At 44.4% G+C, this 27,275-nt stretch overlaps 1 protein-coding gene across 4 annotated transcripts in view; it reads left to right on the forward strand.

The window, feature by feature from the left end:
* The window catches only part of LOC137645735 (ribonuclease P protein subunit p40-like), a 677,401-nt gene that overhangs the window by 440,230 nt on the left and 209,896 nt on the right, over window positions 1-27,275 (forward strand). For all 4 annotated transcript variants that reach the window (XM_068378626.1, XM_068378623.1, XM_068378624.1 and 1 more), the window contains exon 4: window positions 17,992-18,159. In XM_068378626.1, the coding sequence (XP_068234727.1) occupies window positions 17,992-18,159 (168 nt within the window). The remainder of the gene's footprint in view (window positions 1-17,991; window positions 18,160-27,275) is intronic.

Consider the following 27,275-nt stretch of genomic DNA (forward strand, 5'->3'; position numbering starts at 1 on the left):
TCCAATTTTACAAAGGCAGAGGCAATATCTACACTATTAGTTTTTTTATTTACTGCAAATGATAAACCATACCCCAAAGCCTTTTTTACTTCACTTGATACAGGTTTATCAGACAAATTTATAACATAATTATCTTGAAAATTCTTGTTCCAATTGCTTGCCTGTATTAGTCTATTCAATTTATTTTCCAAATGAACACTTAAAACTTGTAATTTCTCTCTAAGTCGGAAGTAGATAACATTCTATAAGGGTGTTCTCCAGTCAAGAGGAACATCCCGCATAAAATCATATTTAGTCTAGCGTAACTGCTTGAATAATTGTTGTTCTGACCTTCTTGTAGTTTCCCTAAACGTTTTTTAACAGCCTTAAAAAAGGCAAAGTCCATCAAATTCCAAGGAAGGCTGTTTTGTGTTCCCAAGGACTCAGACAAACTCAGTCATTTTGGATTTGTCGTCACTCAAGTTCATAGAAAACTACAAGTTCAGGATGCTGACCCTTCAACACATAAGGACCCTGCTGCCAAAACGGGTGTACACCGTCTCCATGGACATGGCAGATGCCTATTGGCATATTCCAATCAATCGCCAACTCTCCTCCTACCTAGGATTCAGGGTACAGAAGAAGAAATACATCTTCAGAGCCATGCCCTTCAGACTAAACATAGCCTCAAGGATCTTTACGAAGCTTGCAGATGCAGTCGTTCAACAACTACGCCTAGAAGGTGTCCAGGTGGTAGCCTACCTGGACGATTGGCTGGTGTGGGCAGCATCCGAGACGGAATGCATGCAAGCATCCTAGAAAGTGATCCAGTTCCTGGAACATCTGGGATTCAAGATCAACGTCAAAAAGTCTCAACTATCTCCAGCTCGGGAGTTTCAATGGCTTGGAATACATTGGAACTTACAGTCACACCACCTCTCCATTTCACCAAAGAAGAGGAGGGAGATATCGGGATCTGTCAAGAGACTACTGAAATCCGACAGGATATCAAGACGCCAACAGGAGAGAGTGCTGGGCTCCCTTCAGTTTGCATCAATGACAGACCCGGTGCTAAGAGCACAGTTAAAGGATGCATCAGGAATCTGGAGAAGATACGCATCAAACGCTTGAAGAGATCTAAGAAGACCGATACCGACTTGACTACGATCACTTCTCAAGCCATGGTCGAAGGCTAAGAACCTAAAGAGGTCGGTGCCTCTGCAACCACCTCTACCTTCAGTCATCATCCACATGGACTCATCAAAGCAAGGATGGGGAGGTCACTCTCACCAACGGAAAGTCCAAGGGACTTGGTCCTCTCTATTCAAGACCTTCCACATCAACATTATGGAGGCCATGGCAGTCTTTCTCACGCTGAAGAAATTGTCCCCTCGCCATTTAGTCCACATAAGACTGATTCTGGACAGCGAGGTGATAGGGAGATGTTTGAATCGTCAAGGTTCGAGATCACCCCAAATCAACCAAGTGATGTTGGCCATCTTCTGCTTGGTGGAAAAGAAGAGGTGGCACTTACCAGCAGTTCACCTTCAAGGGTTCCACAATGCGACGGCGGACGCTCTATCCAGGCTCACGCCGATAGAGTCAGAATGGTCCCTAAATGCAGGATCATTCTCCTTCATCTTTCGTCAAATCCCAGAACTGCAGATCGACCTCTTCGCGATGAGCGACAACAAGAAGCTACCTCGTTATGTGGCCCCATACGAGGACCCTCTAGCGGAAGCGGTGGACGCCATGTCTCTCGACTGGAACAGATGGACCGGTATTTACCTGTTCCCTCCAACCAACCTTCTGTTGAAGGTCCTCAACAAGCTGAGATCCTTTCAGGGAACAGCAGCCCTAGTGGCTCCCAAGTGGCCGATGAGCAATTGGTTCCCTCTAGTATTGGAATTGCAGCTGAGGCTGGTCCCTCTGCCCGACCCAGTTCTGACTCAACAAGTACAGAAGTCGACTGTCTTCGCTTCATCACTGAAAACCCAAAACCTTCATCTCATGATTTTCTCTCCTTGGCAGTTAAGAAAAGGTTTGGGATCTCGAGAGACAGTATAGACTTCTTAGAAGAATATAAGTCTAAATCTACCAGAAGGCAATAGGAGTCGTCTTGGAAGAAGTGGGTTGCTTTTGTCAGGACAAGAAGACCAAAAGAGATCTCAACAGATTTCTGTATATCCTTCTTTATTCACCTTCATAAACAAGGTTTAGCAGCCAACACGATAACAATGTGTAAATCAGCTCTGATTAGACCTCTGCTTTATGCCTTCCAAGTAGACTTATCCAATAAAATCTTTAACAAGATCTCTAAGGCCTGTGCTAGACTTAGGCCTGCAGCACCTCCGAAGCCCATTTCATGGTCTTTGGATAAGGTCCTACACTTTGCCTCAACATTGAACAATGAGGACTGCTGTCTGAAAGACCTGACTCAAAAAGTTATATTCTTGTTTGCTCTAGCCTCGGGGGCCAGAGTTAGTAAAATACAGTAGTGGCCCTTTCTTGGGATGAGGGCCATATTTAGTTCACAGAAGCTGGTGAACTAAATCTCTTTCCTGACCCAACGTTTCTTGCCAAGAACGAGCTACCTACCAAAAGGTGGGATCCATGGAGAATCTGTCCTCTGAAGGAAGATGTCTCGCTGTGTGCAGTGGAGTGTCTAAAGGTCTATCTTTGTAGAACTTCAGACTTCAGCGGAGGACAGCTCTTTAAAGGAGAAACATCAGGCTCGAACTTATCCCTAAAACAACTAAGGGTGAAGATCACCTACTCCATTCGCAGAGCGGATCCTGACAGTACACCCGCAGGTCACGATCCTAGAAAAATTGCTTCGTCATTGAACTTCTTCCAATACATGGATTCTGGGCATCTTCCTCCAATACATGGATTTTGTGCGTCTTCTTCCAATACATGGATTTTGGGCGTCTTCGCTCATATACTGGATGGAAGCCATCCAGAGTGTTCTTTAAACACTACGCAAAGCAAGTGCAAGAGTTGAAATGGTATGTGGTGGCGGCAGGTAGTGTGCTAAAACCTGTTGCTTAGCGCTGTGAGGAACAGTAATTTGATTGGGACTGTTACGTATAGGGTGTACGTGTTGACACCTTACAGTGCAACACGTAAGGTGAAGTGTCACCAGGGTGACACTATGGACTATTCCAGTTATTAGCATTTCTGGTCTTCTGCATTTTATATTTTCTTTGTATTCACTAACTTTTTATTATTACTATATAATGTATGTTGAATTACTATTTATTGATTACCAATAAATTTTTGATTGGTATTTGCGTCTTATTTCACCCCAAATTTAAATAAATAAAGATATGTGCAAGCATTATTTATACCCTAATAATCTGTATTTTGACATGTGAACAATATATATACTTTGTTCTTACATGAATACAACCTTTCTCTGCCTATGCATACTTTGTTCCTACACGGATACAAACTTGTCTGATGTTGCATACAGCTAAGCCTGTATGCCTTGGATGCTATGGTGGCTTTTGTAAACCTTTATTCGTATTGAGAATACAAACTTTGACTGGCTTTGTATACAGTGAGACCTGTATGCTCTTGTTGCTACGTTTGTTCATATGGGATATGGAAACCTCGAGACTTTTCCTGAGTCTGGTATGACTCTTCCCTGCAGGGGGCAGGAAGCACTAACATAGTTCATGATTAGAAGTAATGACGTATAACGGTAACGTCATATGTCTCTATGGTCTGAGTGACCAAGGAAATATTGTCTTGAGGTTAAGGCACATTTGGAAATCCACAGAGACATTACTTTCTAATAATGCTCTGGTAACCTTCCATCAGGACGACATGGCTTGAGCCCAAAAAACAGATTTTGAGCGAAGCGAAAAATCTATTTTTGGGTGAGATAGCCATGTCGTCCTGATGGACCCGCCCTCCTTTCTATGAAAAGTCATTGGTAGGATCCCTTCTGAAACTACTATATCTGTAGCACCTTGTTCAACGCTACAAGGAATAAACATGGCGTCGACGATGGCGCCATCTAGATACTCAAGGTAGTAACGGAGGAAGGGTACCTTGATAACGGCTCCCCTTCTATTTTTGCCACTTTCCCGCTCGAAGCAAAAACGTTTTTTGGGGTGAAGATTGCTATGTGTCGTATCAAGATATACATCCCCTTATATTATGCGATATCCTTAAAGGAAACTTTAAGAATATTCGCGCCAGGAGTTAGAATTCTGAAGACCTAAAGGTAAATTCTCTGGGAATATCACTGTAGTCAAATATACCCTAGGAAGCTACTGAAAGGAACCTTCCATCAGGACGACATGGCCATTTCACCCAAAAATAGATTTTTCGCTTCGCTCAAAATCAGTTATACGTGCAACGTATACAGAAAATATTTTCCCCCCTGAGAAGGAAATGATCAGTGCCACTCTAAAACTGAAAATTTTGATAAATTTTCCCAATATAATTTCTGTAAGTGTTGTATACTATCAACACTGTGTACTATGTACACACGGCACAAGTGTTATCTGTATAATTCCACACCTGAGATTTTGAACAGTCTTAGTGTCACCATGGTGACACTCACTTAAAAGGTATCGCACTGGAAGTATCAACACCTTTTCACCCTAATTGATAGTCCCAATCCATTAACTGTTCATCGCAGCACTAGACGACAGGTTTTAATACACTACCTGCCGCCACCACATAATGCTTCATCCAGTATATGAGTGAAGACGCTCAAAGTCCATATACTGAAAAAAGTTCAGTGATGAAGCAATTTTTCTCGGATCATGACCTGCGGGTTTACTGTCAGGATCCACTCTGTGAATGAAGTAGGTGAGCTTTGCCCTCAGTTGTTTTAGGGATAAGTTTGATTCTGAAGTTTCTCCTTTGAAGAGCTGTCCTCCCCTGAAGTCTGAAGTTCTACGAAGATAGACCTTTAGACACACTACTGGACATAAAGAGATATCTTCCTTCAGAGGGCAGATTCTCCAGGGACTCCATCTTTTAGTGGGTAGCTCGTTCTTGGCGAGAAAAGCTGGATCAGGAAAGAGATTAAGTTCTCCCACTTCTGTGAACTGAATGTGGCCCTCATTTCTTGATAGGGCTACTATTTCACTAACTCTAGCCCCTGAGGCTATAGCGAACAGGAAAATAACCTTCTGGGTTAGATCCTTGAGAGAACAATCTTCATTGTTCACAGATGAAGCATAATGTAGGACCTTGTCCAAAGACCATAAAATGGGCTTCGGAGAAGATGCAGGCCTAAGTCTAGTGCATGCCTTTGGGATCTTGTTAAAGATTTTGTTCGTCAGATCCACTTGAAAGGCGTATAGAAGAGGTCTAGTCAGGGCTGACTTGCACGTAGTTATCGTGTTGTCTGCCAGACCTTGATTATGAAGGTGGATAAAGAAGGGCAGACAGAAGTCTATTGAGATTTCTTTTGGTCCTTTTGCTTTAACAAAAGCAACCCACTTTTTCCAAGACGATTCATATTGTCTTCTAGTTGACTTAGACTTGTATTCTTCTAAGAAGTCTATACTGCCTCTTGAGATCCCAAATCTTTTCTTAACCTCTAGGGCGAGAAAATCATGAAATGAAGGTTTTGGGTTCTCTGTGATGAAGCGAAGACAGTCGACTTCTGAACCCGTTGAGATAGTGCTGGGTTCGGTACAAGGACCAGCCTCAGCCACAGTTCCATCTGTAGAGGGAACCAGTTGCTCTTGGGCCACTTGGGAGCCACTAGAGCTGTCATTTCTTGGAAGGATCTCAGCATGTTGATGGCCTTCAGAAGGAGATTGGATGGAAGGAACAAGAAATGCCGGGTCCATTCGTTCCAAACTAGGGACATGGCGTCCGTTATCTCCTCTAGAGGGTCCTCGTATGGGGCTACATATCGAGGTAGTTTCTTGATGACGCTCGTCACGAAGAGGTCGATCTGCAGTTCCGGGACTTGTTCTAAGATGGAAGAGAATGAGTCTGCATCTGTGGACCATTCTGACTCTATCGGCTTGAGCCTGAGTAGAGCATCCGTTGTCACATTGCGTATCCTTTGTAAGTGAACTGCTGATAGGTGCCATCTCTCTAGACAAAGGATGGCTAATATCACATGGATTATATGGGACGATCTCGAGCCTTGTCGGTTCAGACATCTCACTATCACTTCGCTGTCCAAGATCAGCCTGATGAGGGCTGATCTGCGAGAGGAGAGTTTTCCCAACGTCAATAGGACTGCCATGGCTTCCAAAATGTTGATGAGAAAGGCCTTGAACAAAGATGACTAAGTCCCTTGGACTTTCCTCTGATGGGAGTGAACTCCCTATTCATCCGTCGAGGCATCCATGTGGATGTTCATCGACGGCAGAGGTGGTTGCAAGGGCACGATCCTCATTAGGCTCTTGGCCTTCAATCATGGGTTGAGAAGTGATCGAAATAAGGCCGATATCGGTGATTTTTTATCTCTTCGAGCATTTGATGCGTATCTTCTCCAGACTCTTGACGCATCTTTCAGCTGTGCTCTTAGCACTGGGTCTGTTACTGCTGTGAACTGGAGAGAGCCCAGTACTCTTTCCTGTTGGCGTCTTGAAATCCTGTCGGATTACAGTAGTCTCTTGACAGACTCTGTGATCTCTCTCCTCTTCCTTGAAGGAGTGGAGAGACAATGTGACCTCAGGTTCTGATGGTTTTCCAGCCATTGAAACCTTTGAGCTGGAGAGAGTCGAGACTTCTTGAAGTTGATTTTGCTTACGAGGAGAGCATTGAGACTGGAGGTCTCATGAGCGCGAAGCTCTTTAGCGTGAACGCCTTCAGAAGAAGAGCTTTCGGATTGTGATGACCTACGATCCATCAGATCTTCTGATCGTCGCAACCGGCGATCACGGGAAGGGTGTCCAGAAAGTCGAAACGATGGCTATGCTCGTCTTTTTGCGCTGATGGTGGTAGGAGCGCTGGTCTCCGGAAGATTGGCACCTGCAAGCTGTGGGTTTCTATAAGAAGAAACAAAGGGTTGAGGGTTACAGGACGACGAGGTCCCAGGATGACGAGAGGGTTCGTTGTCAGCAGGAGGCCATCGGAGAGGCGAACGCGAGCAATCACCTCATCTGCTCATGGAAGGAAAAAGCAAAAGATGGACTTCACACAGTTCCAGAGCATGAGATGTTGACGGTTCTGGAGAAGGGTCCTTCCTAGTACCAAGCTGAAGGAGACGCAGAAGTTCTTCTTTCAAAGGGGTCCCGAAATCCCTAAGGTCAGCCACACCTGCAGAAGATCTGAAAGAGAGAATAGCTCCCCGGTGGCTGGAGGTGAAGTTGCTCCTCTAGGGGAAGCAGACCCCCCACTACTCCGCGGTTGCTAAGTAGTTAATCGGTCTGCGCTCCTACTCAATTGTCCCTCGGAAGAGTGCGAGCGAGAAGGAGCTTTTGAAAGAGATTTGTGGGTGTGAGGTGAAGAAGACTACGCTTTCCTCGCCCCTGAGGGAGAAAGATCGCGCTTGGCCTTCTTCCTACGCCGTCCAAATTTCTCCCATTGGGAGGCAGGCCACTCCCTACACTCTGCGCAGGGTGAACCCTGCTCTCAGCGATGCCCTCTGTACGAAGGATATAGAGAGTGAGGTTGGTCTTCAACGATGACATAAAGGTACGGCACGTGGCAACCTCGCGCCCTGGACAGGTTTGCATGAAGGCGATGGAAGAGAAGACACGCACACTTGAAAAGAAAAACAATATCAAAAAGTCTAATGACAGTCTGGGGAGAAAGAGAGGATAACCTTGCCTACCTGCTTAAGCGGTTAGGCAGGGTTGCCACCTCACACTTTAAGTCTAATGGCTACCTTCCAGCTTCACCAAAAGATAATCCAAATAAATAACGGAAGGTTTGTTAGTATGGGAACAAAAGTGTTTAGTTATTTTATTCTACCTTATTTCAAGTATTATTTTCTTGTCTGGTCTTCAGCTGCTGACTCCTATCTTAATTTGTTAGACGGCAACTTACATTCTATTAAATTTCTTATTAATGATCTAGATATTAATCTCTGGCATAGTCGTTCTATTAGTTTGTTATGCATATTGCATAAAATTTTTCATAATTTTGACCATCCTTTACATTCAGATCTTCACGGACAGTACCATCCTGTTAATAACACTAGGTATGCAATTAATTTAATAGACATGCCTTCTCCATCATGAGGCTCAATACTATATCATATTCTAGAAGGTTTATTCCAGCTGTCACCATGCTGTTGAATGATCTTTCTAACCTGCTGGTTAAATTAGTAAAACTTCAAATTTGCAGCATATGTTTTTATGTTGAACAGGCTGACATAAATATCTTTTTATAGTTTGTATATGAAAGATCTGTTTTAATGTTGTTACTGTTCTTAAATACTTTAATTGTTTATTTCTTCTTATATAGTTTATTTCCTTATTTATTGTCCTCACTCTGCTATTTTTCCCTGTTGGAGCCCTTGAGCTTACAGCATTCTGCTCTTCCAATTATGTTTGTTCTTAGCTAGTAATGATAATATTAATGATGATGATGATTTGGTAAAAGGACTTATTTATTCATATACAGTATTATATTTATTTTTTTTTCTACTTATGTTATGAACAATACACATTTTTTATATCTTAAGGAAATTTTGTGCTGTGTCCTGTGAAGCAAGTTAGAATTTTGATAATGCAGCTATATTACCATAGCTAAAGAGTCTCTTCTACCCTAACGAAGAGGAAAGTAGCCACTGAATAATTACAGTGCAATATTCAAGCACTTAGGAAAAGAAGAATTGTTCATAATCTCGGTATTGCCAGGTGTATCCTCAATGACAGAGGGGAAGATGGAAAGAATAGGCCAGACTATTCTGTGTATCTGTAGGCAAATAAAAAATGAGTTGTAACCACAAAGAGGGATCCAATGTATTACTATCTGGCCAGTCAAAGATCCCAATAACACTCTAGTGATAGTATATCAATGGGTGGCTGGTGCCCCTTCCAACCTACTACCTTTGCTTTATTATAAAGACTGCAGATTTTGTAGCTCCAAAGTTATCTGATATATTGCATAAGTTAGCAAGAACTGATTCTTTTAGCACTTGTTGGAGAATTGGTAATGTTACTCCATTATGTAAATGTGTTTGTGGTAGCTGAAGTCCAACTGATTACTACCCAATTTCCATAGCTCCCATTTTGTCTAAATTATTTTAATGTCATTTAACAAAAGGGTAGTGTTCTTGTCCTATTACTTTTTGTACTGTATACACATGACATGTTTGGCCCAGAAAACAAGCTCAGTGTATATGCATATGATGTTACTCTCTTTGCATCAATTCCATCTCTTAAATATAGCTCTGGGGTTGCTGAATCCCTTAATAGAGATCTAGCTAAAATTAGTGCATGGAGAAAATTATGGGGCATGAAGTTGAATCCTAACAAAACTCAAAGTATAATTGTAAGTACTGTAGGTCAATGACAGTTGCTTCTCAACATGCAGATCTCGACATTGATAATGTTTCTTTAATTCAGCATGACTTTTTAAAAATTTTAGGTGTGATGCTCAACAGCAATTGAGAAAGTCTTGTAAGATTTTTGGTGATCAATCTATTCTGAAGAAGTGATTTAATTCTTTCATTCTACCTTATTTCAAGTAATAAACTCCTGTCTGGTCTTCAGCTGGATAGGAACTTTGGTTTATTAAATTTCTTATTCGTGATCTAGATATTAATCTCTGGCACCATCATTCAATTAGTTCTTTATGCCTGTTGCATAAGACTTTTCCTAATTCTGACCATCCTTCACATTCATATCTTCCCTGACAGTACTATCCAGTTCGTAACACTAGGTACATAGTTAATTCTAATAGCCATGCCTTCTCCATCTTGAGGCTCAATACTATTCAGTATTCTAGAAGTTTTATTCCAGCTGTGACCAAGTTGTTGAATGATCTTCCTAATTCGGTAGTTGAGTCAGTAGAACTTCAAAAGCTTGCCTTTTTCTGTTGAACAGGCTGACATAAGTATATTTTTATAATTTATATATGAAAGATCTATTTTAATGTTGTTACTGTCCTTAAAATAATTTATTTTAATTGTTCACTTCTTCTCATATACAGTAGTCTTTTGGGCTCAGGCCATGTCGTCCTGATGGAAGGTTCCTTCAGTAGCTTCCTAAGGGTATATATGACTACAGTAGATATTCCCAGAGAATTAAACTAAAGGTTTCACAGAATTCTAACTTCTGGCGCAAGTACCCATAAGGTTTCCCTTTAGGATATTGTATAATAACGGGACGTATGCTTGACACGCCACATGGCTATCTGCACCCCACATAGCGTTTACGCTTCGAGGGGGAAGTATGGCAAGTTATGGGAGGAGCCGTTAATAAGTTCTCCTCCTCTGTTACTGTTACGGTATTCGGATGACGTCATAACCGCCGCCATCTTGGCCGCCATCTTGGTTGACGTCACCGTTGCGCACCTTCTCCATTCCTTCGCTTATAGCGTCTATGACCAGGTGTTTTTCCCAGTTGTTCGCTATTAGTTTCCAGCATGTCGCAATCTTCAACCTCTCCTTCTTCTGGAAAGTCGAGTACCATATTCTTGCATTGTATAAATCAGCTCTGGCTGTAAAGTAACGCTTTTTTATCTTTAAATACCGTGTTTTGTGGCGGATCTGTTGCCTTAACCGGAGGCGTCATGACGCTGTTGTTCGCATCGCATGCTTTATTTAGTTAGCCAGAACAACCTTCCCAGTTTCATAACTAATTATCAGTATTAGTTATTTAGTCTTCATTGCTAGGAATTAGTTATATTATGCCGATAGTATTCGTTTTCGGCGAGTGTAGGTAGCCAAATTTACGATGCTAGAATTGCTAGCCTAGCCCCTAGGCTCAATAGCCTAGGCATTTTAGTTTACTTTCATGCATGATATAATAAGTGTTCCTAGTGTTAATTTATGAAATGAAGATATTAGGCATTTATACATATAAGATTCAGTCATTGCACATGGTTTTCTCCTTCTAGGGAGTATACAAGGGGTTTCGATGATCTTGGTAGTCGATTCCCTTGCCCCTAACCTAACGCTTAGGGGTTTTGTATACTTTCTCACCTCCCCGGTTACCTTCTCACCAAGGTAATCTCTCCTCCCTCTGAGGTAGCCTAGGCTACATCCTAGCCCTCCTTACCTTGAATCGCATTCTAGTGAGGTTAGGCTAGGATTATCTTTCCCTACCCATAGCCATAGTTCATAACCTTTGAGTGTGGGTCAGAACCTCAGTATCAGTCGTTTGCCCCCAGCTACCCCATTAGGCGAATGAACTCTCCTCTTGGTTTCCGCTGGACGGCAAAAGGGGGGGGGGGGGCTCTGCCTTTTCCCCCTAGGCCACACCTAATAGGGTTACGACCCTTCTTCCCTGTGGCCTAGCAACTTGTCCTACACCTGCCTTCTCCGGGCTGGGGGATATGCTTACTTGGAAAGGAATGTTATATTGTAATTGAAATTACTATAAAACTAATCTAAGATTACTTTAAGTCAATGTTATAGACTTCCGTATACTCATGTACCCCTTTCCTCTTTACAGGAGGAGTACATCCGGTGTGAGAGCGCCTTCTGCAGCGTTCGGCGCCCAAACTTTTATGGCCACCTGGCGTGCCGAACCCACCCCAGCTGCTCCATTTCACAAGGATCTCTCCATTATTGGGACCCGCAGGTCTGCACTGTCTGCAAGGACCTGCTCAACGAGGCGTTCAAGCTCCCCCCCCCCCCCGTCTGCGGAGGCCAGGGACAATGCTCGCGAGAAACTATGCAAGTGGGTGCGTGGTTTCCAGAAGAACGTCACAGGGCCCTATCTCCCTAATGAGAAGATGAGAGCTTTGCTCTTCCCCAAAGCATCTGCGGATGCTGTCATCCCGAAGCAAGAGATCCCCTGCGTCCAACTGACGGTCGAACCGGACGTATCGGGCGCACTCCAAGACTTCCATCTTGACGAGGTGGAACGGATGTCGGAAGTGTCGGAAACCACCAAGAGGACCCTAATGGCCGAGGGTCGAGAGGAGGAACGTAAGGAGGATCCTGACTCTGAGGTTGAAGGCGCCCCTGCCCCCTCTATCGCTTCCGTTGTCGTTTCGGAACCCGTCCCCTCTACCTCCTCCACTCCTACACCCACAAGAGTGGACACCCCTGTGGATAACCTCTAGGCCTTGGTTGCGATCCTTGATGAGAGGATACGCCAGAGGGACGAAGATTTCAAGAGAGAAATCCTTCTCTTGGTGAAACAAACCCCGAGGAAGATCACCGTGAAGGACCTTCCCCCCTGCACTGTGATGAACCCATGGAGGCATGCAGAACACATGCCGATCACAAGCGGCAGAATCTTCATTAACGACAAGATAGATACCGTTCCCTTTGAAGATGTGGAATTCTCGCCTAGCTTCGAGGCTTATCCGGACTGTTACATCCGTCTCAAGTCCAAGCCCATTTCCAAGGAGGAAACCGAGCCTAAGGAGGTCATCGTGTTTGACCACGCAAAGGCTCAATCTCTTCTGGCCGGCTGCCTGAAGAGCAAGTGCTACACCAATTCCAAGGTGCCGGCCCTAAGCAAGAAACACGCGTCCTTTCTTGCTCCTTCCACCATGGTCTTCCCCTTCGCGGAGAAGTCCCTGTTGGCAGTATTGAAGGCGGTGGAGGAAGGGAAACCCTGCCCTACATTGGAGGAATGTAGGCCCCTCTCCCTCGCCCTCACTCCCGACGACAAGAACTGGAAGGACATCCAGTTAACTTTCTCCGTGGGAAAGTTGGAGGCTGACATCGCTTGACGGCAGTTCAACGAGAACCTCCCTAAGGTCTCTGAATACCTTTTGCGTTGGGAGCAGGACACGAAAGAGAAGCTGGCTGCCTCCTTTTCCCTCCAGGTTCAGATGGAGATGATGGCTGGGGACACACGGACCCCAGGCTTTTACATAGTCTTGGCTAAGACCCACCTTGCCACCCTAACGAACGACTTTTATAGCTTCATCAGGGCACGGAGAGCCTGCAGAGAGTTTGTGTTTGCGGATGCCACCGCCAAACACGAACCCCGGAAGCTGATTTCCTCCAACATTTTGGGGAAAGATCTCTTTCCCAACGACCTCGTGAAAGAGATTGTTGACAGGGCCGCCACCGAGAACCGGAACCTTCTCCATAAGTGGGGCATGTCAAAGAAAAGGAAATCTTCTCAGGATGAGGGCCCCCAACCGAAGAAGAAATCCAACAAGCCTAGACCTCAGCAACGTCAGGCTAAGCGCCAGTTTCCGGCACCCGCTGCTCCCCAGTTGGTGGCTCAGCTCCAACAGACTTTTCAACTGGTACCCCAGCCTGTGGTGGCTCAGTCACCAGCCTTCACGCCTGCCTACGAAAGGCAGTAGACTACCTTTCGTCCCAGAGGTAGAGGCACCGGCAGAGACTCCTCTCGACGTCCTTCCAGAGGGAGAGGAGGAAAGAGAGCAAGCGGCCGAGGTGGTAAACCCTCGGGCAACCAGAAGCAATGAGAGGCTTCCTGTGGGAGGAAGACTCCGCCTCTTCCAGGATCGTTGGACCTTCGATCCATGGGCTCAAAGCATCATCAAGAACGGACTAGGGTGGAGCTGGGTAACACCACCACCAGCTTTCCACCAATTCTTCCAACACTCCACCCGCGTCCTGGAAGAATACGTCCAAGAACTCTTGAACAAGAAGGTGATCAAGAGGGTAAAGTCCACCAGGTTCCAAGGAAGACTATTCTGTGTTCCCAAGAAGGACTCCGACAAACTCAGAGTCATTCTGGACTTGTCCCCTCTCAACAAGTTCATAGTGAACAAGTTCAAAATGCTGACTCTTCAACACATAAGAGCCCTGCTGCCTCAAAAGGCATACACAGTCTCGATAGACATGGCAGACGCCTACTGGCACATTCCAGTGAATCGCCAGACCTCCTCCTACCTAGGATTCAGGTTTCAAAGGAGACAGTACGCCTTCAGAGTCATGCCCTTCGGGCTAAACATAGCCCCAAGGATATTCACGAAGCTCGCAGAGACAATCCTTCAACAGCTACGATTACAAGGCGTCCAGGTGATGGCTTACCTGGACGATTGGCTGGTGTGGGCAGCATCCGAAGAAGAATGCCTGCAAGCTTCCACAAGGGTGATCCAATTCTTGGAACATTTGGGCCTCAAGATCAACAACAAAAAGTCTTGACTTTCTCCAGCTCAGAAGTTCCAATGACTAGGAATCCATTGGGACCTTCAGTCACACTGTCTTTCCATTCCACTAAAGAAAAGAAAGGAAATAGCGGGATCTGTCAAGAGACTCCTCAAATCCAAATGGATTTCAAGACGACAACAGTAACAGGTGCTCGGCTCCCTTCAGTTTGCATCAGTGACAAACCCAGTGCTACGAGCACAGCTAAAGGATGCATCGGGAGTCTGGAGAAGATACGCATCAATCGCTCGAAGAGATCTCAAGAAACCTCTGCCGACCCGGCTTCGATCACTCCTCAAGCCATGGTCGGAGGCAAAGAACCTGGAAAGGTCAGTACCTCTTCAAACACCGCCTCCCTCGGTCGTTATCCATACGGACGCATCGCTAGAAGGATGGGGTGGCTCACTCCCTTCAACGGCAAGTTCAAGGAACATGGTCTCCCCTATTCAAGACGTTTCACATCAACATCTTGGAGGTCATGGCGGTCCTTCTCACTCTGAAGAGGCTGTCTCCACGTCCCTCAGTCCACATTCGACTGACTCTGGACAGCGACGTCGTGGTCAGATGTCTCAACCGTCAGGGCTCAAGATCGCCCCAACTCAACCAAGTGTTGCTACCCATCTTCCGTCTAGCAGACAAGAAAAGATGGCACCTCTCAGCAGTTCACCTATAAGGATTCCGCAACGTGACGGCGGATGGTCTATTCAGGACAGCCCCGATAGAGTCAGAATGGTCCCTAGACGCAGACTCATTCTCCTTCATCTCCCGACAAGTCCCGGAACTGCAGATCGATCTTTTCGCAACGAGCGACAACAAACAACTTTCTCGCTACGTGACCCCATACGAGGACCCCCGAGCGGAAGCGGTGGACGCCATGTCCCTGGACTGGAACAGATGGACCAAGATTTACCTGTTCCCTCCACCCAACCTTCTGCTGAAAGTCCTCACCAAGCTGAGATCCTTTCAAGGAACAGCGGCCCTAGTGGCCCCCAAGTGGCCCTGGAGCAACTGGTTCCCATTAATCTTGGAGTTACAACCCAAGTTAATTCCCCTGCCGGACCCAGTTCTAACCCAACAAGTTTAGAAGTCGACTGTCTTCGCTTCATCAAAGAAAACCCGAGACCTTCATCTCATGATTTTCTCTCCCTAGCCGTCAAGAAGAGGTTTGGGGTATCGAAGAAAAGCTTAGACTTCTTAGAGGAATACAAAACAAAATCTACCAGAAGGCAATATGAGTCATCTTGGAAGAAATGGGAGTCCTTTGTCAAGGCTAAAAATCCTACAGAAATTTCAATGGATTTTTGTTTGTCCTTCTTCATTCACCTTCATGGACAAGGCTTGGCAGCCAACATGATTTCCACCTGCAAATCGGCCTTGACAAGACCATTACTCTATGCTTTCCAAATAGACCTATCTAATGACTTCTTTAACAAGCTGCCGAAGGCATGTGCTAGACTCAGACCCGCACCTCCGCCGAGGCCCATCTCCTGGTCTCTTGACAAGGTGCTCCATTTTGCCTCAAGTTTGGACAATGAAACCTGCCATCTGAAAGATTTGACTCAAAAAGTGATTTTCTTATTTGCTCTCGCCTCGGGAGCCCGAGTCAGCAAAATTGTGGCATTATCAAGAGAAGATGACCAGATCCAGTTCGCAGAAACAGGCGAGCTGACCCTATTCCTGACCCAACGTTTCTCGCCAAGAACGAGCTACCCACTAAAAGGTGGGGGCTCTGGAAAATCTGCCCTCTGAAGGAAGATGTCTCTCTCTGCCCAGTGGAGAGCCTAAAGGTCTATCTTCGAAGAACTTCAGACTTTGGATGAGGACAGCCCTTTAAAGGGGAAACATCGGGTTCCGATTTGTCACTCAAACAACTAAGGGCGAAGATCACCTACTTTATTTGCAGAATGGATCCTGACAGTACACCCGCAGGTCACGATCCCAGGAAAGTTGCCTCTTTCACAGGCTGGAAGTCTTCAAGAGTGTTTTTCAAACACTACGCGAAGCATGTGCATGAATTGAAGAGATTTGTGGTGGCTGCAGTTAGTGTGTTAAAACCTGCTACTTAGTGCTGCGTTGAACAGTGAGTTATTTTGGATTAACTCTAAGGGTGTCTGTTTTGACCCTAGTGCACAACATAGTGAAAATAGTGCCACTTTGTGACACTACGGACTGTTCTTATACTAAGGTGAAGTCATATAGACTTAAATAGGTGTGCCACATGTTCATAACATGAAATGTATATAAGACGTTCTAGAAAGACTATAATTACTATGGAATTAACGTGTGTAATGGCAAGTTTTCCTTTTCAGATTGCACACCCCTTTTCTATTAATGTCTTAAGCCTATGTAACTGATTTGCATTCCATTACAATTTATATTTATTACTTATTTGTATGCTAATTCTTAATTTTGACCAAATAAAAAAGAATTTGCTTTACTCCTGCGTCTTATATCGCCCTCATATTGGAATAAAATACTGTTTGAGAGTTTTAATTCCCTCTATGATATGGAAAATTGTCTGAACAAAGAAAATACTATTGTTCCTTTTTTATACAAACTCATCTAGACTAAGTTAATTTGTTCCAACACGTTGTACGTACCTTCTTCTATCTAGCTCTGGGACCGGCAGGTACTTCTAATGCGGGGTGAGTTCCTTTATCAAGTAACTTCAAGATTTTCCTTACGTCCAATATGACTCTCCCCTGCCGGGGGGGCAGGAAGCGGTAACATAGCACATGTTTATCTGAAGTGACCTATAACGGCAATGTCACAGGTCTCTGTGGTCATCAGACCAAAGGAATATTATCTAGAAGTCGAAGGCACTACAAAAGGGAAAAATCCACGATACATTAATTCTCTGGTACACTTCCATCAGGACGACATGGCCTGAGCCCAAAAAACGGATTTTGAGCGAAGCGAAAAATCTATTTTTGGGTGAGATAGCCATGTCTTCCTGATGGACCCGCCCTTGTTCTCTATTTCAGGCCTTGACAGGTCCCCTCCCAATCTTATTGTATCATGGAGGTTGGCCTAGACGCCGGAAGGAATGGAGAAGGCGCGCAACGGTGACATCAACCAAGATGGCGTCCAATATGGCGGCGGTTATGATGTCATCCGTGTACCGTAACAGTAACAGAGGAGGAGAACTTAGTAACGGGTCCTCCCATAACTTGCCACACTTCCCCCTCGAAGCGTAAACGCTATGTGGGGTGCAGATAGCTATGTGGCGTGTCAAGCATACGTCCCCTGTTATTATATGATATCCTAAAGGGAAACCTTATGGGTACTCGCGCCAGAAGTTAGAATTCTGTGAAACCTTTAGTTTAATTCTCTGGGAATATCTACTGTAGTCATATATACCCTTAGGAAGCTACTGAAGGAACCTTCCATCAGGACGACATGGCTATCTCACCCAAAAATAGATTTTTCGCTTCGCTCAAAATCCGTTTATTTCTTTATTTCATCTCCTCACTGGGCTATTTTTCCTGTTGGAGTCCGTGTGCTTATAGCTTCCTGCTTTTCCAATTACTATTGTATCTTAGCTAGTAGTAGTAGTAGTAGTAGTAGTAATAGTAGTATAATTAGGTAATAATAATAGATTATAATAGATAGTAATAATTAATAATAGATGATTGATAAGGATTAATAATTATTAATTATAATTATAATGATTAATAATTAATAATGATGATGATAATAACAATAATAATAATAATAATAATAGTTGATGGATTTGGTAAAGACCTATTCATTCATATATGTATTTTTTTTCTATTCTTATTATGAACTACGGTATGCATATTTTATTTTTTATATTTTAGGCAAGTTTTATGCTGTATCCTGTGATGCAAGATTGGATTTGGACAATGTAGCTGCTCTGACCCCAGATGGCTGCTTAGTACTTATACTAGATAAAGACACTTACAGTAACCTTCGTTTAAATGGAAAGCTCTCGGCTCATATACTTCGCAGACCAAAAGAAAGATACAGTGAGTAGCAAATCATTCAGATTTTACTCTTGACACTGATTCGTAATATTCTAAATACAGTATATAACAATATAATTTTACTTATACTCCTGTTTTTGTTATTCAATATTTCAGTAAATCCTATCCAAAGTTCATGTGTTATTACTTGAAAAAATCTTCCTAACCTGATGTGGTAGCTGCCTAGGTGAGAAGAGTTCAAGGTTTTAGGACATGGCTTGACTCTCCACAGTTGTCTCACAGATGAAAAATTAAATCCTGTAAAGTAGTATGTTTCACCCAGTTTTAATTGAATTTAGTTTTTATTCCATTCCTGTTATCGTGATTTTTTTACATTCTTAATTTTTTTACATATCTCTTTTTGGGAAATGTGACAAATAGCTGTTAATAGGTGATGGTGAATGCCATCTTGGCTTGATGTAATGACGGTAACCGTTTATTTTTAAAGATTTTAGAATGGCTATTTGTTATTGAACTGAGAGGTATGACAGTTTAATTTTCCTGAGTTCTGGCACACGTAGGTGTGTCTGGAAACGAGAAGGCAGATTTACTAGCCAAGAATGCTGTTGCTAAGTTGGGACCAAGAAGATATCCCATCCTTTGTGATGATTGGTTACCAACATTAAGAATTTGATTTCTAATAGTTGGCAACAGTATTGGGATGGTTTGGTTGAAAATAAGATGTGAGAGGTAACGAATGTTATATCTCCCTGGGAATGTAACATGATGCCCCAAAAGTGGGAGACTACTCTTTGTCGTCTCCACATTGGTCACAGTCGGTTGACACATGAATATCTGCTTACTGGCCAATACTATCCATATTGCGTCGACTGTTTAGTACCCTTGACAGTGAGGCGTGTGTTGACCGAATGCCCCACTTACAGTAGGCAGATTCATCCTTGCCAAGATTCTTGGACATGATGTGTCCTACCATGCTAGCGGTATTTTTAGCTTTACTTCAGAAGCAGGTCTTCTGAAAGCTATTTAACTTTCAAAATGACATCTTTGCCTCTATGGTTTTAATTGAATATTCTTTTATTCTTTATTTATAATAAATGATATCGGCATCAATAACCTTAGGTGTCAAGAAGCCAGAAAAGCTCCTATCAATCAACCAATTAAAAGAGAGCCAAAGAAGGTTCCTGACATAGGGTATTCAAAATGTATTTAAGAGCTTAGTTTTAGTTGATTTTAACGTTAGGCTATTAGAAATTGTTACCAATGGAGGCTAGTTTTCTCCTCAACCAAATATTCTATAATCCAATACAGCAGTGTCCGGTGTCTAACCATCCTACAAGGGATCAACTAATGGCTCTACTTGTCTCTTTGTATCAGACAACATTTTGGAGCGTGAGTGATTGAACTGCCATACAGCATCAAATACTGTACTAGTTTTACATGTGAGTTTGTGGCTGATGTTGTTGGTGTTCACACCATATATGTTTTCAGAAGTGTCCAGGACTGGAGTGTCAAGTACTGCATCAACTACTGTTACCAATGTACTGTCTTTCTATTTTATGTCAATATTGGGGAGAGCTTTGCACTTTTTAAGTTATCAGGATATGATGAGTGGCTTTTTAAGCTGGGTATGACCCACATAGTAATTTTTTAATGTAATGACATAACCAGTGCTAGCGTAAACCACAGGTATTTTAGTAACAGGTTTTAGTTTTTTTTGGCCTTAAAGTCTTCATTAGAAGTAGCTGAAAGGGACTGTCCGCCATGGTAATTTTGACATACTGTACCAACTTTCAGAAATTGAAAATCGCTTTATTGTTTCTATGTATGCATAAACATATCATACATGCTCTCCAGAAGTTTCAGCCAATTATTTTTACAAAAAATGAAGATATAGCAGTCTTTAAATGATGATGTCATCCTTATTGCGTCGTCTGCATGATTGAGTTTGACAGAATCGTCTTTTTCTGTTTAATTATGCATATATATAGCGATTTTTTTGCTTATGTTTCGAAATCTCGTATGTCTAGCAGATATGGAAGGCATTGGTAGAGGTTAGGGGAACGAAAACTATGAGCTACGAGAACAGCAGCCAGATTTTCCAAAGATGTATAGAAGTTATAATGCATGTTTTGTTCACTTGCAGTTCGTATGTACATTGTTTTCACAACGTCCTTGGGAACTCATAGCAAGGCCATGATCAGGTTATGGTCAGTCAACTTCATAACAGTGGTGCCGGTATGCAGTGGCGAGACTGAGAGTACCTTGAAAGACAACTGAAGAACAGTTGTGTGGTCATACTGTACACCAACTGTTCTCGGTTTGAATCCAGTGTCAGGTAGGCTGCGTCCAGTATATTCCTACCAAGAACAAAACAAAAGTTAATGTCTTTGGCAGCTACCACCGTATAGTTAAACAGCGGTAGTCTCCACCCGGAAGGACACTTCACCTCTAACTGGACGAAGCCTAGAATGCTGGCGTAGGAACCAGTTAACCCCTCTAACTGTTCTCCTGACAGTACCTGGTACTCTATGCCAAGTTGGCTTAGTACAGACTCATTTATTAGACAAACCTGTGCCCCTGTATCAACAAGCGCACAAAATAAGGTTTCCTATATCATTACGATACCTACTGCCGAGTGTTGAGACACATGCGTACAACTGGACTGATGAAGTGCCTTTTCAGTCACTTACTGGATTATTGGACAATACTCTGGTGCTTCCTGATCATCAGTGACCAAGCCCTCAGCGTAAGGCACACAAGATTTTCACCTCCGCCTTAAGGCCCAGAATCTCGTCAGTTGGAGGGACGTAATTGCGGAGCGCGATCAGATGATTGAAATGTACTCCAGACAGACACTGAAGATGCACACACTGAGGCTCAGTCACGGATGGATCACGATAGACTGTAGGACAAGTGGGACCCCAATGGACCCAGATTTCCAGGTTCAGTAGCTTAGACGTTGCCAAGAGCAACTCTGGAGTTGGAACTGTACCTGGAAAACGCATTGCCTTGATTCTCTTCCTGATAGTCTTGTCCAATTTGAAGCCTAGTCGACCGGCGTCCTTCAGAAACTGCTGAACTAAGGAATCCTGGAGCTTGGCTCCCTTCAGCTGAGAGTCGGGTGCGACACCTGACCCTTCCATCCAGCAGTTCACGACTAGCTCCAAGGGTTCTATGAGAGTCTGGGCCACCATGAACCTCCTTATACAAGGCCAGTCCAGTAGGCAACTTGGGAGTGGTGGGTTCAGTAGCAAGCAGACAGTCGGTTAATGTGGGCCGGCGGGATAACCATTCTGATGCGGCATTCTGATCACCTGGACAGTAGTTAACAATAAAGTTAATTTCACACAGGTCCTCCAGTGTCCGTGCTAGACGACTGTCCACCATCTTCATGTCGTGAAGATACATCAGGGGACACTGATCAGAATGAATCACGAAGAACTGACCATAGAGAAAGGCCCTGAAGGTTTTCTCTCCCCATCGCAGAACAGCCAACTCACGCTCAATGGTAGAGTAACGAGTCGTGCAGTCATGAAAAGTCGGGGAATCGTATGCTATCACTCAACGCTCCCATGGATGCTCCAAGGACTCTTGGCACAGACAAGCACCAACACCCTCACCTGAAGCATCAACAAACAACTCCAAGGGTTTAGCATTAGCGGAGTAGTCAGGGTATGACAACATAATGTCTTCCCAATGAGTTCCTTCAAGTGCACAAACGCATAGTCCATTGCCGCAGTCCATTTCAGTTTTCTAGTCCCTTGGGATTTACGTCCACCAGTCTTTGCAGATAACGGTTTAGCTACCTTTGAGCACATAGGGATAAACTTAAATTGGAAGTTTATCAGTCTAGGAATCCCCGTAGCTCACCCACAGTGTTAGGTTTAAGGAAGTCCTCCACTTTCTGGATGTTTTCTAGGAGCTTACGCATATCAGAACATCCAACCAGATGACCAAGATACTGGACCTCGGCTTTAACCCAAGAACACTTCCCGAGTTTTATCTCGAGTCCATGCTTCTGGAGAGTAGCCAAAACTCGTTCTACCAGTTTCAGGTGTTCCTCGAAAGAAGACCCAAGTATCAAGATATCATCAATGTAAACAACCACCTTGGCTTTCGTGAACTCTTGGAGAATACTCTGCATTTCTCTCTGGAATGCTGCAGGTACATTCTTCAGTCCAACCGACAAGTGTCTGAACTGCCAGTGTCCAAAGGCGGTAGAGAAAGCCGTGTATTCTGTACTGTCCTCTACCAACGGTAACTGGTAGTATCCACGAACCAGGTCAAAGGTGGTAAAGTATTTGACTCCTTGAAGCCCAAATACGAAGTCTCCTATGTCTGGCATCGGGAACTTATCAGAGACAGTCACCTTATTCAGTCTACGGTAGTCCACACACAACCGTATACTATTGTCCTTTTTTCGGACTGGAACAATGGGTGAAGACCAAGGAGAGATACTTGGTTCAATAATAACCATTTCATGCAACTCATTGCAGTGTTCCTTGATGGCGTCAGCGACGGGTTTGGCAAACCATCAAACCCTCTGATAAATGGGCATCTCGTCATACAGGTTGATGCGTATTGGTGTACTTGAGCACTCTCCCACATCATTATCACCAGTACTGATGACCGGAAGATGATGTCGATGCATTGCTGTAGCTTTTCTTGACAGACAGGGGTTATGATCTCGCCATCATAATACATCTCCGGCCAATAGTTGGTCGGACAAGCAGGGCCCATAAAAGAGGTGTCAAGTCCCTTAGAAAAGTGTACAGTAACAGGAACAAGTACTGGCTCAACACTGGCAATCCTGATTGAATCGGCTGCGTTGACCTCAAGTGCGTGAAGCACTTGCTGACAACAGGCTCCACGTATCGGGATATAATACAGTACTCCCAAAGAGGCTCTTGAGGAGTACAGGCAATGCTCAGTCGATTTCGGGCTCCATCAACTATCACCCCATTTGCTCTCAAGAACTGGTAACCAAGCACTGTGTGCTCAGCCATAGTCCCTGAAGGCACTACATGGAACATATTCAGGGTTAATGTCATTCCATGCAGTATACTGTACGGGTCAACAGTACAGTACCTAAGGTCTTAGGTCCTGTTTGCCCTAAATCCTTCAGACCAATGGTGTTGGGTACTATATGCAGCTGGTAATCCTGCTCTACTCTCGATGTTAGGAGGTTGAGCTCAGCTCCGAAGCCAATGAGAGCATCCAACGCTCCTGATGGAAACTCAGACATGGTCACTGGGATAACCATGAGTGGTACAGTAGCCAACTGTGCCAGGTTAACGCTAAGAAGGGTTTTCAATACAGCCTCAGTTCCTGCTCCCTCCCTGGAGGAGTCAGTTTGAGAAGCTCTGGACAGTGTCGAGGACAGGTTATCACTGGCCAATCCGGAAAGTCATTGGATGCACAATGACCTTTTTAGGTTGAGGGGTAACCTTGGAAATTGAGATTTTTGAGGCTGCCACCGGAATACTAGGATCATGTTTCCTAGCACTCACACCCACCTTTGATGTAGCCCCATCTTCTACACTGAAGGTCTAGTGTTCAACGCCCTATGATACTCCTCGGTGCTTGATGACTTCCTGGGCTTTGATTTCCTGCTCTTCTTCTTCTTCTTCCTCTCAACAGTCCGGGAAGAGGCACTGGACTCGCTCCCTTTTCGGCTCTCCCTGCTACTGGTTGATCCAGAGTAGGACGACGGGTCAGAGTAGCATTCACAGGTACTGCTCTCCATCTTAAAGGATTCTGGATGGAGGTGGTCTCCCTCCCTGGGCTTTGGGCATTAACTGTCTTCTGGACAGATGATCTGTGCATTGGTGGTGCCTGTTGCCCACACTGTGCAACATGATGGTTGACCAAACCACAGCGTAGGCACAGATTGAGGCATCTGCGACACTCATCCACAAGGTGACCTGGTTTCCTGCACCAAGCACCTCCTCTGGAACAGAGGAGAACTATCCAGGGTGCGAGATGATGGCAGGCGCACATTCAGAGGTGCAGGTTTTGGGACAGGTCGAGGTGCAGATGAACGGCTGGGGCCAGTCATGGCAACCCTGTCAGTATACGAGCCGTGCCATGACTGTCCCACATGACTGATGGCCAAGTCCTCTGTCTTCTGGCTTCGCTGGTAGGATGCCTCATCGAGAACACTCAACAGGTGTAGGACATCCTGCCAAGTGGCCTGATGGCCAGCGGAGACTGTTCCAGCCAACTCACAGCTTTGCTCGGAAATATTCTGAGGAGCTTTCTCCTCAGCTCTCTCCGGTCCAAGCTACACCGAGGATAGGCCGACCTGTACTGGGAGGCCAACCACACGGCATAGATCTTCAGCAGTTAGACCTCTCCACAGGTGGTTCTGCTGAACCGGGCCTTCCTACCGGCATCATGCTTCTCTCGGGTTTCTCGGCACCAGTCGAGGAGGCATTCCTTCATGTCGGGGTATGCGATCTCGAGACCGTCTATTGCCGAGTACGCCTCCTTGATTTCCCCCTTTAGGAACCTTCCTAGCTCAGCAGTCCATTGGCCGGCCAGAGCTTCCTGCGGTATACCTACTATCACAGTAGGCCTCAAAATCCCTCAAAACTGGACAGTTTCTAGCTGGAAGATCCCAGGCTTGGGGCTCTTCCTGGAATCGATGGCCTTGAGCAGGTCAGACAGAAGGTGATCTGACTGGAGGGAACAAACATGATCGATGGAGACAGTGTTGGCTGAACTGACATTGGAACGAGAGCTGGAACTGTCCCCAGAAGTCTCACTACCAGAATCTTTACTGGTTGACTCCTAGGACAACGTTGTCATTTCCGGTATGGCTGGTCTGGTTGTGTCCCTAGTCTGGCGCCTGTGCTTTGGTATGGCCCCTGTCTCAGCTGGGACTGTCTCAGCTTTAGCTGCCGGATCCTCCTCTGGCCTACTGGTTTCAACTGTTTTATCCAAGAACTGCTCCCCTAGACCACTGGCTGAAGTCTCTGGCAGACTAAAGGGATTAGTTGGCAGAACAGGCAAGGAGCTAAGAGGTCCACTCCGAACAGAAGACTCCCAGAAGCCTGGTACAGGGGAAGAAACGGTGAGAACCCTGGAGGGGACTGGAGACCTCCAATCACTGGCCCCTCTTTACTTACATGAATGGCCAGACCATTGACGTTTGGCTTAGACGGGGACGTAGAAGGAGCGCTGGTGGTCACTGTGTTTGTGACTCCAGTGGCAATGTGGCATGTTGGTGACAGCTCCACGCTCTTCATTGCTGCCACCTGAAGTGTGAGGGACTTCAGCTGATTTGCCAGGTCACTCACACTCGTGACGAGACTCTCCACATTCCACTAAGCCTCCTCTTAGCCTTTCGACTCTTGGTCGATGACGGTGCCATATCTAAAGGTAGGTGTTTTCCAGGCCTGGGCACCAAAACTTATGTAGTGGTTTGGGGACTGTGGCCAGATGTAAGACGTAGACTGCCTAATGCCCGAATGCCGACCACACTCCAACATTCACTACACAAAATGGTAAAACGGTGGAATACCCAAAAATCTGGGTAACAGGTCAAGAGAACTGGGCACTGGGCACCACCCCTTGATTTTATACTGGGCAAGAGAACCCAGCTAGAACTGTAGTTGCTTAATATTATTTGCAGGTAAGCTGATTTCAGGTTATTTAAGCACTAAACATTAGTAGAGGAAACCAAAAAAAAAAGGAAAAAACAAAGATACTAAGTAAATAAAAACTAAATTAGTAGCTGAGAAGGGGACATCTACAGGGGAAGAAAACACTTCGAGTTTATAAGATAAAAGATAAAAAAAAGTTTATTTCATTCTTGAGTGAAAAAGAAATACAATACTGTACTGTAATATGATAATTCAGGTTATGCTTAAGGTATTTCGAGTGAAATTAATGGACTAAAACATATTCAAAATACAAAGCTGAATGAACACCTATGGTACAATTAATTCCACAGTTCTATAGGGGTTCTATATCTTATTCTTCATATTTTGTCAAGGGTGCTTCAAAGATAGTTATGAAATTATTGTAACACAATAGTGAGAGCAAATGAAAAGGTACCCCTCTCTGCCTTGATGGCTAAATTTCAATTACGTAGTTGCCATACCAGGTGTATGAGTGAAGAATCTTGTGATTTTATATAGATAGCAGTAAAGCCACTTCTTTAACATCAAGAATGTTACTCACACTTTATGCTGCAAACTAGGTCAACTTGATGAGTAGTAGTTCAGTAAACATCATTGAGAAATGTCTAAATTGTTTCACTACATCATTGTTTAGAACCTATTCATTGCTGGATCACTATAGCATATTCACAGTGTTTATAAGGTAGAGGAATGTTCATGTCACTCCAACAGTTTTCCGCCTTAACAGGATACAAGAGCATGTCTGATATAGATTTGTCCCTGCTGTCCACTGTCTGGGCTAATTCACAACAGTTTTGTCAAATCCCCTCACACTTGGAAATTTCTGCCCATAAGAACAGTCAAATGTCTGTAGAGTGCTTCTCTACTTGATTGCAATTCTAGTTAATATCTCCAAGCCCTAGAGGGAGTAGGGCACACTGCCAGCCACCTGTTTAATGAAACAAAAACAGAATTAAACATTATTAGGGGCTTGAGGCTAATTAAATACATTAAAAATGACTTATATGAAAGTACAATCATTCATATTTTTCCTAACATTAAAAAAATAAGGTTTCTACTCAAAAACCCCTTATCGTTAGAGCGATCTCGCTCACGAGCGTGATTTACATGGTCACGGTCGCGAGCGAGACACTCGTGACCATGATTGTGAAGCCAGTTTCTACAACCCTTAATAACATTCACGTGATCGCGAGCAAGATGCTCACGCTCATGAGCATGGGATATACACTCATAATCGCGAGCACGATGCTCGTGACCGTGATCTCTAGTGTCTTGTGGTTGCAATCACGAGATAAACACTCGTGGTCACTACCTGGATGCTCACGCTCGTTAGTTACATGCTCAAGCACGACGCTCGTGACTGCGATCACAAGCGTCTTGTGGCCACGATTAAATGCTAGACACTTGTGATCACGTCATAGACGCTTATGACTGAGCTTACGCTCGGGATTGTAAGTTACAAGCCCGCAGTCGCGATTGAGACGCTTGTGATTGCAATCATGGTCACGAGCA

The sequence above is a fragment of the Palaemon carinicauda genome, chromosome 8, assembly GCF_036898095.1.
Source record: "Palaemon carinicauda isolate YSFRI2023 chromosome 8, ASM3689809v2, whole genome shotgun sequence".
Lineage (NCBI taxonomy): Eukaryota > Metazoa > Arthropoda > Malacostraca > Decapoda > Palaemonidae > Palaemon > Palaemon carinicauda.